This window comes from Gavialis gangeticus, unplaced genomic scaffold (assembly GCF_001723915.1).
Source record: "Gavialis gangeticus isolate Ggan-Ray unplaced genomic scaffold, GavGan_comp1, whole genome shotgun sequence".
In the NCBI taxonomy this organism is placed as follows: domain Eukaryota; kingdom Metazoa; phylum Chordata; order Crocodylia; family Gavialidae; genus Gavialis; species Gavialis gangeticus.
In genome coordinates, this window is record NW_017729034.1 from 29,419,633 (window position 1) to 29,432,800 (window position 13,168).

The 13,168-nt window shown below is 47.7% G+C and overlaps 1 protein-coding gene across 4 annotated transcripts in view; it reads left to right on the forward strand.

The window, feature by feature from the left end:
• The window catches only part of MDGA1 (MAM domain containing glycosylphosphatidylinositol anchor 1), a 383,343-nt gene that overhangs the window by 84,013 nt on the left and 286,162 nt on the right, over positions 1-13,168 (forward strand). For all 4 annotated transcript variants that reach the window (XM_019527003.1, XM_019527001.1, XM_019527004.1 and 1 more), the window contains exons 2-4: positions 2,217-2,356; positions 5,900-6,074; positions 11,375-11,571. In XM_019527003.1, coding sequence (XP_019382548.1) covers positions 2,217-2,356; positions 5,900-6,074; positions 11,375-11,571 — 512 coding nt within the window. The remainder of the gene's footprint in view (positions 1-2,216; positions 2,357-5,899; positions 6,075-11,374; positions 11,572-13,168) is intronic.

Below are 13,168 nucleotides of genomic sequence, written 5' to 3' on the forward strand. Positions count from 1 at the left end.
GATGCCTGTGCCACCTGTGGCCACCCTTGACCTAGCAAATACCACCTCCTCTCTGGCTTCCTTTTTCTCCCACCTCCTGACATGTTCAGTCAATTATAATCCTCCTTCCCTTGTCTGCTCCCTTGTTCCAGTATTTTAGTTTTTAATGATGCTAAGCCTATTGTGAACACTGTCTCAGGAGGTCTCTGCAGATGCTGAAAGCAAGGAAGGGGAGGAGGGGCAGAGATGAGTTTTGAGAGATACACTCTAATGTCATTCCAATAAATACATTGTCTCGATTAGTTCACAACAGTTTGGACAATAATACACGCTGATCCTGCCAATACATTGCTATTGAACTGGAAAGATTGAGGCGAGGAGTTGAGAGGGGCAGGAGGTCATCCAGCATCACAGCTTCCATGCAGCATTGGAGCCTGGGCCATTAATTCCTTCAATACAGCATCACATGTTAGACAGGGGAACCAGGTACTAAAATGAACCTGTGATCCCTATGGGGACCTTCAGCTGTTATAATGGACCTTGTCACACATTACACTTAGGATGAGTTTTATTTAGACCGTAGTAAACATTACTGTGAGTTAGAAAGTTTCTGAGCAGTCACCCAGTGACACTTACTATGATCTAAATAAAACATGTCCTAAATGCTGCAGTGGTTGAAAACTCCTGTGCTCTGCAAGGTCTGGGACTGACTAACAGCTATTTGTCAGTGCCAGCCCCACAGGTAGTCCCCTGATCATATTACCTCCATGGAGCAGCTGAACATTAGTGCAACATGTGTTAGATAATATCATCTGAGGATACTCCTCACAGGAGAAATCCTAACTAAATGCTACACTACGAGGGCACTTAGCATGTTTTACTGCTTGAATACTTGGACACTAAGGTAAGTGTCCTGTGCCCTTGCAAACCCTGTGCATAGTTTGGTGGGTTCATTAGCACTCTTTGCTTTCAATCCTTTGCTTTTAAGGTTCCTGTGTGTTGAATTGCACTGGCGCAGTTAAGGCTGTGAATCTGAGTTAATCTGGAAGCACCACAGCTGGTGGTGGAGGTGCATCTCAGCGATACTCACCAGTGAACTAGCAGTTTCTAGACATACCTGGAGGTCTTTTTGTCCTTTTAAGTTGGACTGGAGTTTTCTCCAAACTCAAGCATTGGTGTCCCATTGGGATGCACACATGACCATATGTAACATGTCTCAGCCATGAGTGCTTCCAGTAAATGAACCAGAGGCCTTATCATGTAGGTCTTTTTCAGACAGCTCTCATTATATATCCACTCCTTGTAAAAGCTGCTTTTGCTTATGCTGATCAGGCCTGACTGGTTGAGGCAGGGCATGGGTAGCTTAGGGGACTGGTAGCAGGATAGGGAGCTTTTGGCCTTTGTATTGGGAAGAACTAAAAATCTTTCTTTCTGTATATTTTATTATTGTTCAGTGGGTACTGGTGTCACCACTACCTGTGCAAGCTGGATCCCCAACTCCTCCCCACTCCCCTACCTGCACCCCCACCCCAACCTCCCTGTTAGAGGCTCAGCAGAAAGTCAGAGAGTGGAGGAGCTGTAGAGAACGAAGTTCTCTCCCATCTCTTTAGGAAGACCCATCTAGAACAGGGCCTGAGTGTGCTGGTACAAAACATGGGGGACTGTGAATCTTCTTTGTTCAGGGATGTAGGATATACTAGTAGTGCTTGTACAACTCCAGAACAGTTCAGAATGACTGGCTGATTAATTCTCATCATCCTTCTGCAAGGTGACATCCCTGCTATCATTCCTGCTTTACAAAGGCAGTAACTAAGGCACAGAGCAGTCACGATTTGACCAGGATCACTCAGCTGGTCCCAGATCCTGGCTCTCACTACTACAGTACTCTTCCTCTCAAACCTGGGAACTGAGCTCCCTGTCTTTGCAGAATTCCCTGTCCCTCACTGAGAGGCAGTGTGTTCTTAGCTTCTAGTCTCCAGATAATCTTCAGTTTCTTTCTCTAGGATTAAATTAATGTAAATGCAGACTGATGCCAGCAAGTCAGGAGAAGTGAGAAAATCCCAGTTTTCAGGCCAAGGATGCCTTTGCCTCTTTAACATGCTGGCTTTCTCCTCCTGTAGCCCTTCAAGTCCACATTGCTTCTCAGGCAAGTGTCTGCAACTCTAACCACTGTGAGGACTTGGACTCTGCCTGCACTTTGCTGGTGTTCCCTTTTCTAATCCTTTCTCTTTCTTCAGCTCCAGCTCAGGCCCAGATCATCCATGCTGGGCAGGCATGTGTTGTAAAGGAAGATAACATCAGCGAGAGAGTGTATACCATCCGGGAAGGGGACACTCTGGTCCTGCAGTGTCTGGTCACAGGACACCCACGGCCACAGGTAACCTGTCACCCATGCCCCTGTGGTTTTCTGTCAGGATTATTCCTCCATGTCGAGGAGACGCTGTGGGAGGCTTAAGTTAGGGATACAAATTTCCCCAACACCTTCACTCTCCTGCTGATTCCCCACCACCTTCACTCTCCTCTCTTTTTCTCTCCTGGCTTCCCAAGCACTGTCTGCAGCACTGGAGCAGCTGCACCATGAAGAAAAAAAGGGCTTAAGCAGCAGAGGTGCTGGACCTGGCTGTGAGCAATCCCTGGAGCTGAAGTTGGCTGAGTGTGTACATCACCCCTAGTGGTTACAGCCAACAAAGGGGATAGAAGGCCTAGTAAGGCATAGCAAGTGGAGATTCCCCTATAGATCACCTGACAGTGGCCTTTATTTCTGGAGCAGAAGGTTTTGAGGGGGTAATGCTGGCTGTTTGCTGTCCACTAATATCTCAAGGGTCTCCCCAGAGCTTCTGGCATTGTTCAGTAGATAGAGACCCAAAAGGCAGGTAGAACAGACTGAACTAAAAACTCCATTTATTTCCGTGCAGTGTAGATAACCCTGTAGACTTTAATCCTCTCTCCTCAGAATAGTAAAGCTTGGATAAGGATAGTGCAAGCTTCTCCTCTGCCCTTCACCATCAGAGAAGAAGAGCAGATGTGGGTGCTTGCCTATGGTGAACATCCCTGAGACCCACCAGCTTGTTTTGTACAGTAGCCAGCAAACAGGTGTCAGAATGGCAGTTTTTTTATTGGTGGTGATTTGGGTTGGATTCAGACCCATGACACATATACATCTGCACTTCAGGCTAAGGCTAGACTGCAGCTGCTGTGAATGAGCTTTAAACTTGCTAGCCTGGATGCTGGCTGTGTACCTGAGATAGCATGCAGCTGAGGTGGGGGAGCTTCTGGATGGTTTGCCTAGGGTCCCTGAAAGCTTTGCAGCTCATGCTGAAACCCATATTGCTGCAGCTACACTGTTAACCAAGCTAGCTCATTTCAACCCAGCTCAGATCTGTCTCCATGAGTGTCAGTCACACGTCTGGACTGGACCTCTAGAGGTGAGAGTGCTGTAAGGAGATGCTGACTTAGTGGCTGGCGTGCATCAATAAGCCCCAGAGCACTGCTGATATTGTGACTCAAACCAGGCCTTGGGTGCCAAAATAAACCTTCAGGAGCCTGTTATGCTGTGAATAAGCTTCCCCAGGAGAAGGACAAGAACAACTATGAGAAGTTCATCATTTCCCCCTACATCCTTCTCAGCCTTTCAGCAGCTATGCCAGCTGTAGGCACTTGTTCAGATAAGCTATTGTTCAGTGTATGCCAATCACCCCTTCCCCAGATGAACTCACAAGGGCTACTTGGCTCCTAAGAAAGGACAAAGGGAAGAGAGCAGCTCAGGCAGAACAATCTGAAACAGATTATACATCAACATTTATCCTACAGTTGAAATAAGGAGACAATCTGAGCCAGGAGTTTGAGGAACCAAGACACTTAACAGAGCTCCGTGGGCCACTGCAGAACACTGTGGGGGATTGCCTGGTCCACACACATGGGTATCCTGATCACAAACAGGTCACAGGCATGCAGAAAAGAAGCAGGGGAATGCTTATGCCCAGGTGCCTAGGTACACACCATGTGGTGGAACACATGCTACTCATGGGCACTTTGGACCTGGGAGAATGGCAGAGTATTGCTCTTTTGGGGGCACACAAATACTAGCGGTGCATGCAAAACCATGGCACAGGTAGAGCCTCTGTGCTGGTGTGTAACACCAGCCCAAGGATGCACATGGGGCACTGCATTGTGTGCCCACGGAGGCCAGGCACATGGAACCCCAGGTGATGTGTAGCAGGACACAGATCCATCTCTACTTCTCCCCAGTCTCCCTGTTCTTACCATCTCTTCTCCCTTTCTTCTTGTGCTTTGTCTCTCTCCCCTCCCTCTCCCTTGTATGCCCTCTCTCCCCCCCCGCCCCCCCATTGCTCCAAATCAAAGCACTTCTCTTAACCTTTGTTTAATCTTTTCCCTTCCCCTCTTCCAGTTACTCATTAAAGCTTTAAAATGTGGCCAAAATATTTAAATGAGGTTGCAGTGAAAAGGCTGGGGAAAGATTAAAGAGCTAACTGAAGAGTTCTTGCCAGCAAGAGACTCTGAGAGACTTTGGGGCCCCAAAACAATTTCATAATATACCTACCGAGGCTAAATAAATCCATCACAGGGTGGCCATTAGCAGAGAAAATCAGCACAGTATGGAGCACTTAGAACTGGAATAAGCTGTACAGCTCTGTCCTCTCTAGAGCAACTGGCTCCAACCCAGTGACATGTCATTTGATGTAAAGGTCTGGCGTGGGCCACTCAATGTCCACCCTGCTGGGACATTAGCTCTTCCTAGCCTGAGGTCTAGCTTGAGGACGTTAGTGAATGAAGGTTCTCTTGCTTCCCTCCAGTTGTTCAGTGATAACAAGTCACTGATTCTCAGTCCAGCCTCTAGCAGGGCAGATGTCCACATTGGAGGAAGCTACCATCTGCTATTCCATACAGAGGTTGCCAAAAAGCAGATCAAGAAAACACAGAACAAATGAGCTGTGGTGTCTGCCCTTTCTTCCTGCTGGGACATGGGAAGCTTGCACTACTGCCAGCACTGTACCTTGTTATGGGCATAAGAAGAGGACTCGAGTCTATGGGGCACTTCTGTCCTGTCCCATGATTTACTGTGAAACAACATAAGAATCTGCACAGATCCCCCAAGCTGGGATTTTTCAGACTAATCATGTAAAATAAGGGGAAACGTGCAAAACAGTCTGCAATCTGAAGGGCTCTTTTTCTTCTTTGTTAATGCCTGTGCTACAAAAGGCTGGTTTACAAAAGTAGCAGACAGTGGGGGCTCCTCCAGAGAGAGGGGGACAACAGGCTAGCAGCAGCAGCAGCTGTGCCTCTTACTTCGGAAGACAGATTAAATATCCCATTGCCCAGAGAGAGATGAAAAGGCACTGACTGAAGGATGGTAAAAGCTTTGCAACCAAGTGCTTGCTGCCCATGCAGCCACACAGCTGCCTGCCCACATACACTCCCCTTGCACCCTCCAAGGACCCACACTGAAAGCCCCGTCTGTGCCTGCATTGAGCCAAATGGGTTTGGAGGAGGGTTTTACCTTAGTTAATTAAACAGAGCAGAGGGAGTGGGTAACTCCAAAACATGTTTGAGCTAGTGCGAATTTAGAGCAGAGATTGGGGAAAACACAGCAGGATGGAGAGAGTTGTTGCATTTGGTAAATAGGTGTGTAGGGGTCACCAGAGGGCCTGATGTACTGGAGTTAGTAATGGGCAGATGCAGCCGTCCAGCAGGGATTTATTAAGACTACTAAACTTGCATTGGATGCAGTGCATATTGCTGTGCCTCCATGTGGGGGAGGGAGGAGAGTGCCACCTTCTCAGGTGAGGGTCAAAAAGGTGAGCGCTGCTGTGATGAGATCTCAGGCCTGTACTCACAGCTTTGAGGTAGTTTGTGTACCCGATAGCTCTGTTTCTCTCTCCTGCTTATTCCCTTGCTGCAGGTGAGGTGGACCAAAACTGCTGGCAGTGCCTCGGACAAATTCCAGGAGACGTCGGTGTTTAACGAGACCCTTCGGATTGAGAAGATCCAAAGGCTCCAGGGGGGCCGCTATTACTGTAAAGCAGAAAATGGGGTTGGGGTCCCTGCCATCAAGTCCATTCGAGTAGATGTGCAGTGTAAGTCATTTAGTGGCGGCCCAGAGCTTCCCACAGTTCTACTGTGCTTATCTAACTGCTGGGCTGGCAGGGCTCTACATTAGCCTGGAACCATGCTCACCCACTCAGGTGCAAAGAGGCCAGCATATCAGATACAGAATTCACCTCCCCTGGGGTTTTAGACCCTTCTTAGGGAAAGGTAGTTTTTTCTGTTTAAGCCATTCTCAGGGAATGGGCCCTAACACCCATCACCAGGAAGTCCTGGCAGTTGTCTGGGGTGCAGTGCTGCAAATGGCTTCGCTTGCCTTCCCTTGGTCTCCTTTCTGAAGCCAACCTACTTTGCCCCTCCAAAGTGGACCCACTGCAACTCTCTGGTATGCCCCAGGAACTAGTGCATTGATGCCAGTCATGCCTCCTCTGAAGCACCATGGGAGTAGAGCACAGGATTCTGGGATGCATCTGAGAAGGCCAAGTAGTGAACGGGTAAAGGTGAGCGGACCTGAGGATCCCTCAGTTGAAGCAACAAAATAAGACACCTGTATTAAAATTACTCTGGCCTCGTGCTGCTCTGTCTGGGTCTCTCACACCTTGGAGCTTCCACTGGTATACTGTTCATCTTACCATGGACTCCAAAGTCTAAGGGCTTTCCATGTGGGAGTAATGCTTCTTTGTAAAGGTGCCGTGGCTGGAATTGAGGTTGGGATTATTTTTGTCCAGCACCTGCCTGTGGGATAGAAGAAGTGCCTAGCCCTCAGCACAGTTTTGAAGGAGACGCATTAGGCAGGCAATAGAACTGCACAGACTCCAGGCCCACTGCTGCCTTGTCCATTCATTGCCCATCGCTGCCAACCGATGTGGTCCCCTTCCAGTCCTGGAGGCACCAAACTTGAGTCTTGGCTGACCTGGGTTCCGAAGGCCTAGCTAATAAAGGGTTTAAATGAAAGATGTGCCAGAACTTCTCAGGGGTGTGAGCATCCCCAGGCCTAGGGAAATTCAGGATACAGAGCTGTAGTTTATTACCAACTTTAAGCCTAGTATGCCTGCTGCATTCTGCTCTGGTAATAGTTTCTATCTTCCTTCCTCACTTTGCCCCATTGCTTTACTTAATTAGGGTTAGGGTTGGGTATTTGACTAGTCAAATAAAGTTTGGTCAATTGACCGGTCAAATATGTGTCAAAAATTGTAAAAAAATTGCCAATAGGTCCAAATAATACACAGAAAAAGCATGAATTTTCCATTAAGAAATGTGTCAAAAAACAATAAATCCTATTTCTGTTAAGAAAACTACAAAAAAATAGTTTCTTGGTAAAAATTCTATAATTTTTGACAAGTCAAAAAGTATGCAGTCGGTTGACCAACCCTAAGTAGGGTAGAGTCAGGTGAGTACCTCGCTATTGGGAAGCTTTGAGGACACATTTTTCTTTCTGCAGCTCATGCCAGACTGACACCTTTGCTCTGAGGCTCCACAAACTCACCTATGAATGCGTGGCTTGTCCTCCTTCCCCATCTCATGCCTATAATTCTGGCATATAATTGTCATCCCCTTCTCCACCACTCCCAAACATCCCAGCCATGTGTACAAGTTTTCTTGTACACCAGGTACACCAAGTGTACTCAGTTTTCTTGGCCTTTGACCTAGCACCTTGCCAGGGCTCTTTGTCTTCAGGCAGGGGGCTAGTGGGAGAATCTCTCTTGATCTGAATCTCTTTCTATGTTGTGGGAGGTCCCTTTACTTCTGTGGTGCAGTGTAGTATGAAGGTGATGTAGAGTCCTGCAGTTCCTCCTGCAGCTCTGACCTGTAGAACTGTGGGACCAATGGGATGGCCAAAGGCTTTCTGATACTAACATCTACTCTGCAGATGGACTTGGTAATACACCTCCTTCCTATTTGCTTGTATTCTGGGAGAAGAGTCTGCTTTCTACCAGCATCTCTCTGTACATGGGAGCAGAGAGGAAAGGCTTAGGGCAGTTTGTTGAAAGTTCACCAGACAGCTTTTATCTGGATGATCCAGCAACTGAAACCAAACCCTTCTCTTTCTTCCCCTAAAACATGCTTGGAGGTAAGTAGTCACCAAGTAGTCACCTGCAGAACGGTGTAATGAAGATTGTGTGGGGAGCTCTATTAGGTACAGGGCATGTGCTTGGGGTTCCAAGGAGTCTACAGTAACCTGCAGCGAGGGACTTTTGCTGGGGTGAGCCTTAGGTCAGAGTAAAGGTGGGTGGAGTTTGTTTGTTGAGTCAAGGTCAAGTAAACCTTGGGGACAGCAAAATATAAATACTTAATAGTTCAAATGCATCCCTGATGTTACTCCCCTGAAGTCAAGGATTTGCATCAGAGAAACAGGTGAATCTGTGCCTGTCATACTTAGTTTGTTCCCAGCCTGGTCCTGAGGACAATTTCCCTCTGGGAGAAGGAAGCTTTGAAGTGGTGCAGAGACTGATTACCTGAAGAGGCTGAGTCAGATTGGAGGTTGGCATGTGCCTGTCCAGATCCCTGTTTTTAGAGCTCCCTGTCCTTTGATGTTAATTGAAATAAACTTTCCCTCAGGGAGAAAGAAAGGCAGTGGGCAGTTGAATTTCAGCTGTGGCCAGTCAACCAGCTAGGTGGGCAGAAAGCATAGGTGGCAGAAGGCTGGAGCTAATGGGGCTTAGACCCCCCAACTTTTTGTGGTGGCTGGCAACAGCAGCAGCACTACAGCACTACCATCCCGCAGTGCCTGGTGCCGCTCAGCATGCAGCCACTCTTCCACTACCGCGCACAGCACCAGCCCATGCCGGCAGCCCTGCAATGGCCCTGTGGGAGGGAGGGGCAGGGGGTCAGGCGGGGCTCAGGCAGGACCCCCAAATAATATTTTCCCCCACCGCTTATGGGCAGAAGAATTTAGGAAGCTGAAGTCACCAGTACAGAGTTCCTATGTCTGGCCCAGCTAGGTTGGGATGCTGCTATTTGGATATGCTGAAGGAAGGGAATGGGAAGACAGGAAAAAGGATGGGGACATTTTAAAGACAAGTTGTCATTGAAACATCCCATATAGTTGGCTCAATAAGCCTAATCCATTCCTCATGCAATTCCGTTAACTTCATTGGCGTTACTGTATACCAGGGATACATATGTATTCTTGGGCCTTATTTCAGCTCTTCTCAGGAGATTTAAATTAAAGACTGACAGCTATGGCAAGAGGAACCTGTGAGAAAAAGTCTAGGATTAAGAATCGGGAAGATGGCATTCTGCACTCCCCTAGGGAGACCCTGGATGAAGAGGAACTGGGATTTCTGGGGAGCCTTGGACATTGGAGGAACTAGTCCTACTGTAATACTCGTTTGGCGTTCATCTGACAAAGCAATGATAGACTCAGAGTATTGGTAGTTGTAGGCCCCATCTTCTAACGTGTTGGGGAATAAAGGCAGTAACCAAAACGAGGAGGGAGGGTTGATAGAGCTCTGTCCAGGGTCCCAGGTGAAGGGGAAGGTTAAAGCAAAATTCAGCCAGACTTCCATGACTGAATGGAAATAATCTTTATAAAGAAGGCTAGTTTCTCTCTGTTTCTCTGCTGTCTTTCTCCTTACGTCAGATCAATGTTCATCTAACGGCTTGGCTCATATCTGTAAGCCATGGCATGGTCAAGCTAACAAATCTCAGCTCCCATTATAAATACTGTCTTCCAAATATACACCTTGTTAAAATATGCAAATGGACTGGTCTGTGCATACATCTCAGTGGGGAGAGTGTGCTGCTCAGATGATGCATTAACAGCAACTCATCTCTTTTTCTGTGGCCAGATTTCCAAATTTGCAAACATCTAAGCCAATATTTTAAAATCAAGTGACATGTAAGAACAGGAGGTGATGGGAACACATCCTCTCCCTTAATGGGCTCAGGGGATGGCAGAGATGGCATGAGTAATGCAGGCAATTAGCTTCAGTTTTAGTGATAGTTACCTCAGCTATTCACAGTTAAATTGGGGCCTGTTTATGATTCCTGTGACACTGAAGGGTATCCAGAGTCACTCTGCAGTGGCCACCTTCCTCTCAAAAGGTGCACATCAAAGGGGAGGGGGCATCTGGACATGGGACATAAACATACATCTAATCCCAGTAGTGATCCTGTTTGATATTCCCTCCTTGGTGTTCCCCGGCTTTTGGGAACCCATTTGTATGAAGGGGCTCCATCCTCCCTGCCAGCTCCCATGCTAGACTTTCACTTGTTCAGCTCTCGAAACATGGAATACTATAGAAGAGGAGCACAGTTTGAGAAGCCCCTTTTCTAACAGGGAGGCTGCAGCTGGGGAATCCTATGCCATGTGCCTGCTGCTGCCAGCCTGAGATGGGGAGTTTACCAAGTGGCTGTACCTGCAGGACTCTTCCTTGTGGCTTAAATGTTTAAATAATGTTTCCTTGTGGCTTAAATGCTAATCACATTGGTGAGTGAGTCAGGACTAGCAAGCTTCTGGTTCAGGGCAGGTAAGAAAAGGAGACTGGGGGGACAGCTTCCTTAGGGAGGGTAGAGACAAAGAGATAAGCTAATGGATAGAGCAAGGATATTTAATGTGAATTTTTAATGGGAAAGCAAGAGATGGGGAGAGGAGAGAGGGTTGGCTCACTTTTAAATAGGAAGAAGGGATTAGGGATACATTTAAATAGGAAGAGAGGCAGGGAGGAGGAGAAGGAAGAGAGAGGCGGGATCCATGTTATGCATCTCATGCTCCCATGGTGGATACCCCACCAGACACTTTTTGCCCCTGAGGTGAGTCTCCAGCTCAGTCTGCTGCTGCTGTTACCATTCTGATTTTCTCTCCTGCATTAAGGTTTGTTTTATATTTATTTCCACTGTCTGGTCATTTCAAAGTAAAGGACTTAGCTCCAAGTTCCCATGGGGAATCTTTCAGGATTTGGGGAACAAATGTCACTGAGGTAAAAGGTGGGAGCAGAGGGGGACAAGGGTGTGGGGAAGGATTTTCTGGGTGTGGGAGTCCCTTTGGCCTGTTGACTGGGATGGAGAAGTGAGGCTCAGGGGTAAGTGAGCCAGCCTGGCCTTAAGTAGGTGCACTAGACAGTTGGCTCATCTTAGTGCTGTCTGAGGTCTGCAAATCAGGGCTTATTTCCTTTTCCTGGAGAATATTGATTTCTCCCATCAGTTTCCTTAAAATCTCAAGTAAAGTGGGCTTTTAACCTAATTGTTATGTAATTGTTCTCATTGGCTGCCTGATTCAGGGGCTCCCCACCTTGTCTCTCCCGATCAGTGTCACTGTCTGCCTGGCTGTGAGTGCCTGGCCTGACATTTTGGTAATGGCCACCTTGGGCTTGTCCTCCCTGCCTTCCAGATCTAGATGAGCCTGTTCTCACCATCCACCAAACCATCAGCGATGTGCGTGGCAGCTTCTACCAGGAGAAGACAGTTTTCCTCCGATGCACAGTCAACTCCAACCCACCAGCTCGCTTCATCTGGAAACGGGGAGCTGAGACACTCTCCCACAGCCAGGACAATGGGGTGGACATCTATGAGCCTCTCTACACGCAGGTAAGAAATACCACCCACGAGCAGATCTTGCTGTCAGCATGCATTGGCACATCACCCACTGGGGCCTGGACATGACCAGGGCTCAATATCTGGGGAGGATTCAGGAAGGCAATGCTGGGAAGGGGGAAGTGGGTCTCCCCTCACAATATGTTACCTATGGTGGGAAAGATGTGCATCAGAAGGAGCCTTCCTAGATACTGATAGTGAAGGCCAAGGATGAAACATCAGGGAAGAGAGCCCAGAGTTCCTTGCCCCACCATGAGAATAGTGCCTGTGACTTTCAGGCTCTCTTGGAGATGGAGCCAGTTTAAGAAATTCCAGACAGGTTTGGTCATGTTTCTCACAGAGGGACATGGAGTTCAGTCCACAGGCCTCCATCACTTTCCTTTGTCTTCCTCTCTCTCCAGGCCTGATCATGCTTGCATTATTTCTGTGCTCCTCAGTGCTGTTCATAGACAGTAGATTATTCATTGAACTTTTAGCCCTTATTCCTTTTTAGAAATTGCTTATGAGCAGGCCAAGATTTTCAAGGCCATGTCAGTTAGTTATTCATTTTGCTGGATGAAGAGTTTGTGCACACTACTTTGAAATGCTGAGATTATTCTCTAAGTCTGTCATGTAATGGAGGCTATGTGGTTAAGGTGCTTTGCTATAGTTCAACAAGTGTTGACCCTTGCTACAGGCTGGCACCAAAGGCAACCCCTAGTTGACTTGGATGTAAATGGATACTACATCATTTGGCCTTGAGAGTTGACGGTGGCTAAGCTGTGATGCTAGCCACATCGCTCCCAAGTGTGCTGCTGGGTGCAGAAACTGGTGTGCCATAACCATGGTAATTCATGGGCCACTGGACTTGGGAAGAACTGGTTGTCTTTGCCCCATGGTGTCATTCTGCTCTCTGATTGAGAGCTCCAAGCTGCAGAAATAGAGAAGAATATTTCCTGTTTGAAAATTTGCAAAGATTCTGGTGGACTTGGTTGTGCTAAAAATGAAGAGCTTTTCAGAGTGGGAAGCAGTAGCACATGCAGTTCAAACACACATGTAGTCTTCCTCCCCTTCTCCTCTTCCTAGCATGTAGGGCAAAACTCTAGATTTTTCTATCTCCATGTTACCCCTTGAATCCTAATATGTTTCTTGTCAGTGACTGCAACCCAAGAGTGAGATGGGGAGGTTGCAGGCAATCTGCTTTTTGCTGTGGAAATCAAACCTGAAGTTCTGCTGTGTGTCACAGAGCACTTTGGTGTGCTACTCCTATAAAGAGGGGAGGTGGGTAGCAGGGCACTGAGATGCCTGCTACTTATGGAGCAGTAAGTAAGGAGCCCAGCTGCGCATTGCTAGGGCAACCGCTATGGGTCAGCTGACAGGAAGGGGCAGGGCCTGGCTCCTAGATAACTCCCAGGCTGAGGCCAGGCAGGCAGTTCCCTGCTAGCAGCCTTAGAGGAAGGAGCTCTGCCAGACTGAACAAAGAGGAGAGGCTAGACTGCCGGTATAGCTTTGAGACTGGGGGAAGGATAGAGCACCCTGGATGCGGTAGGACTAATGTTATAGCCAAGCAGCTTGAATTTATGTTGTAGCCAAGAGGCTTGAGTTTCTGTTT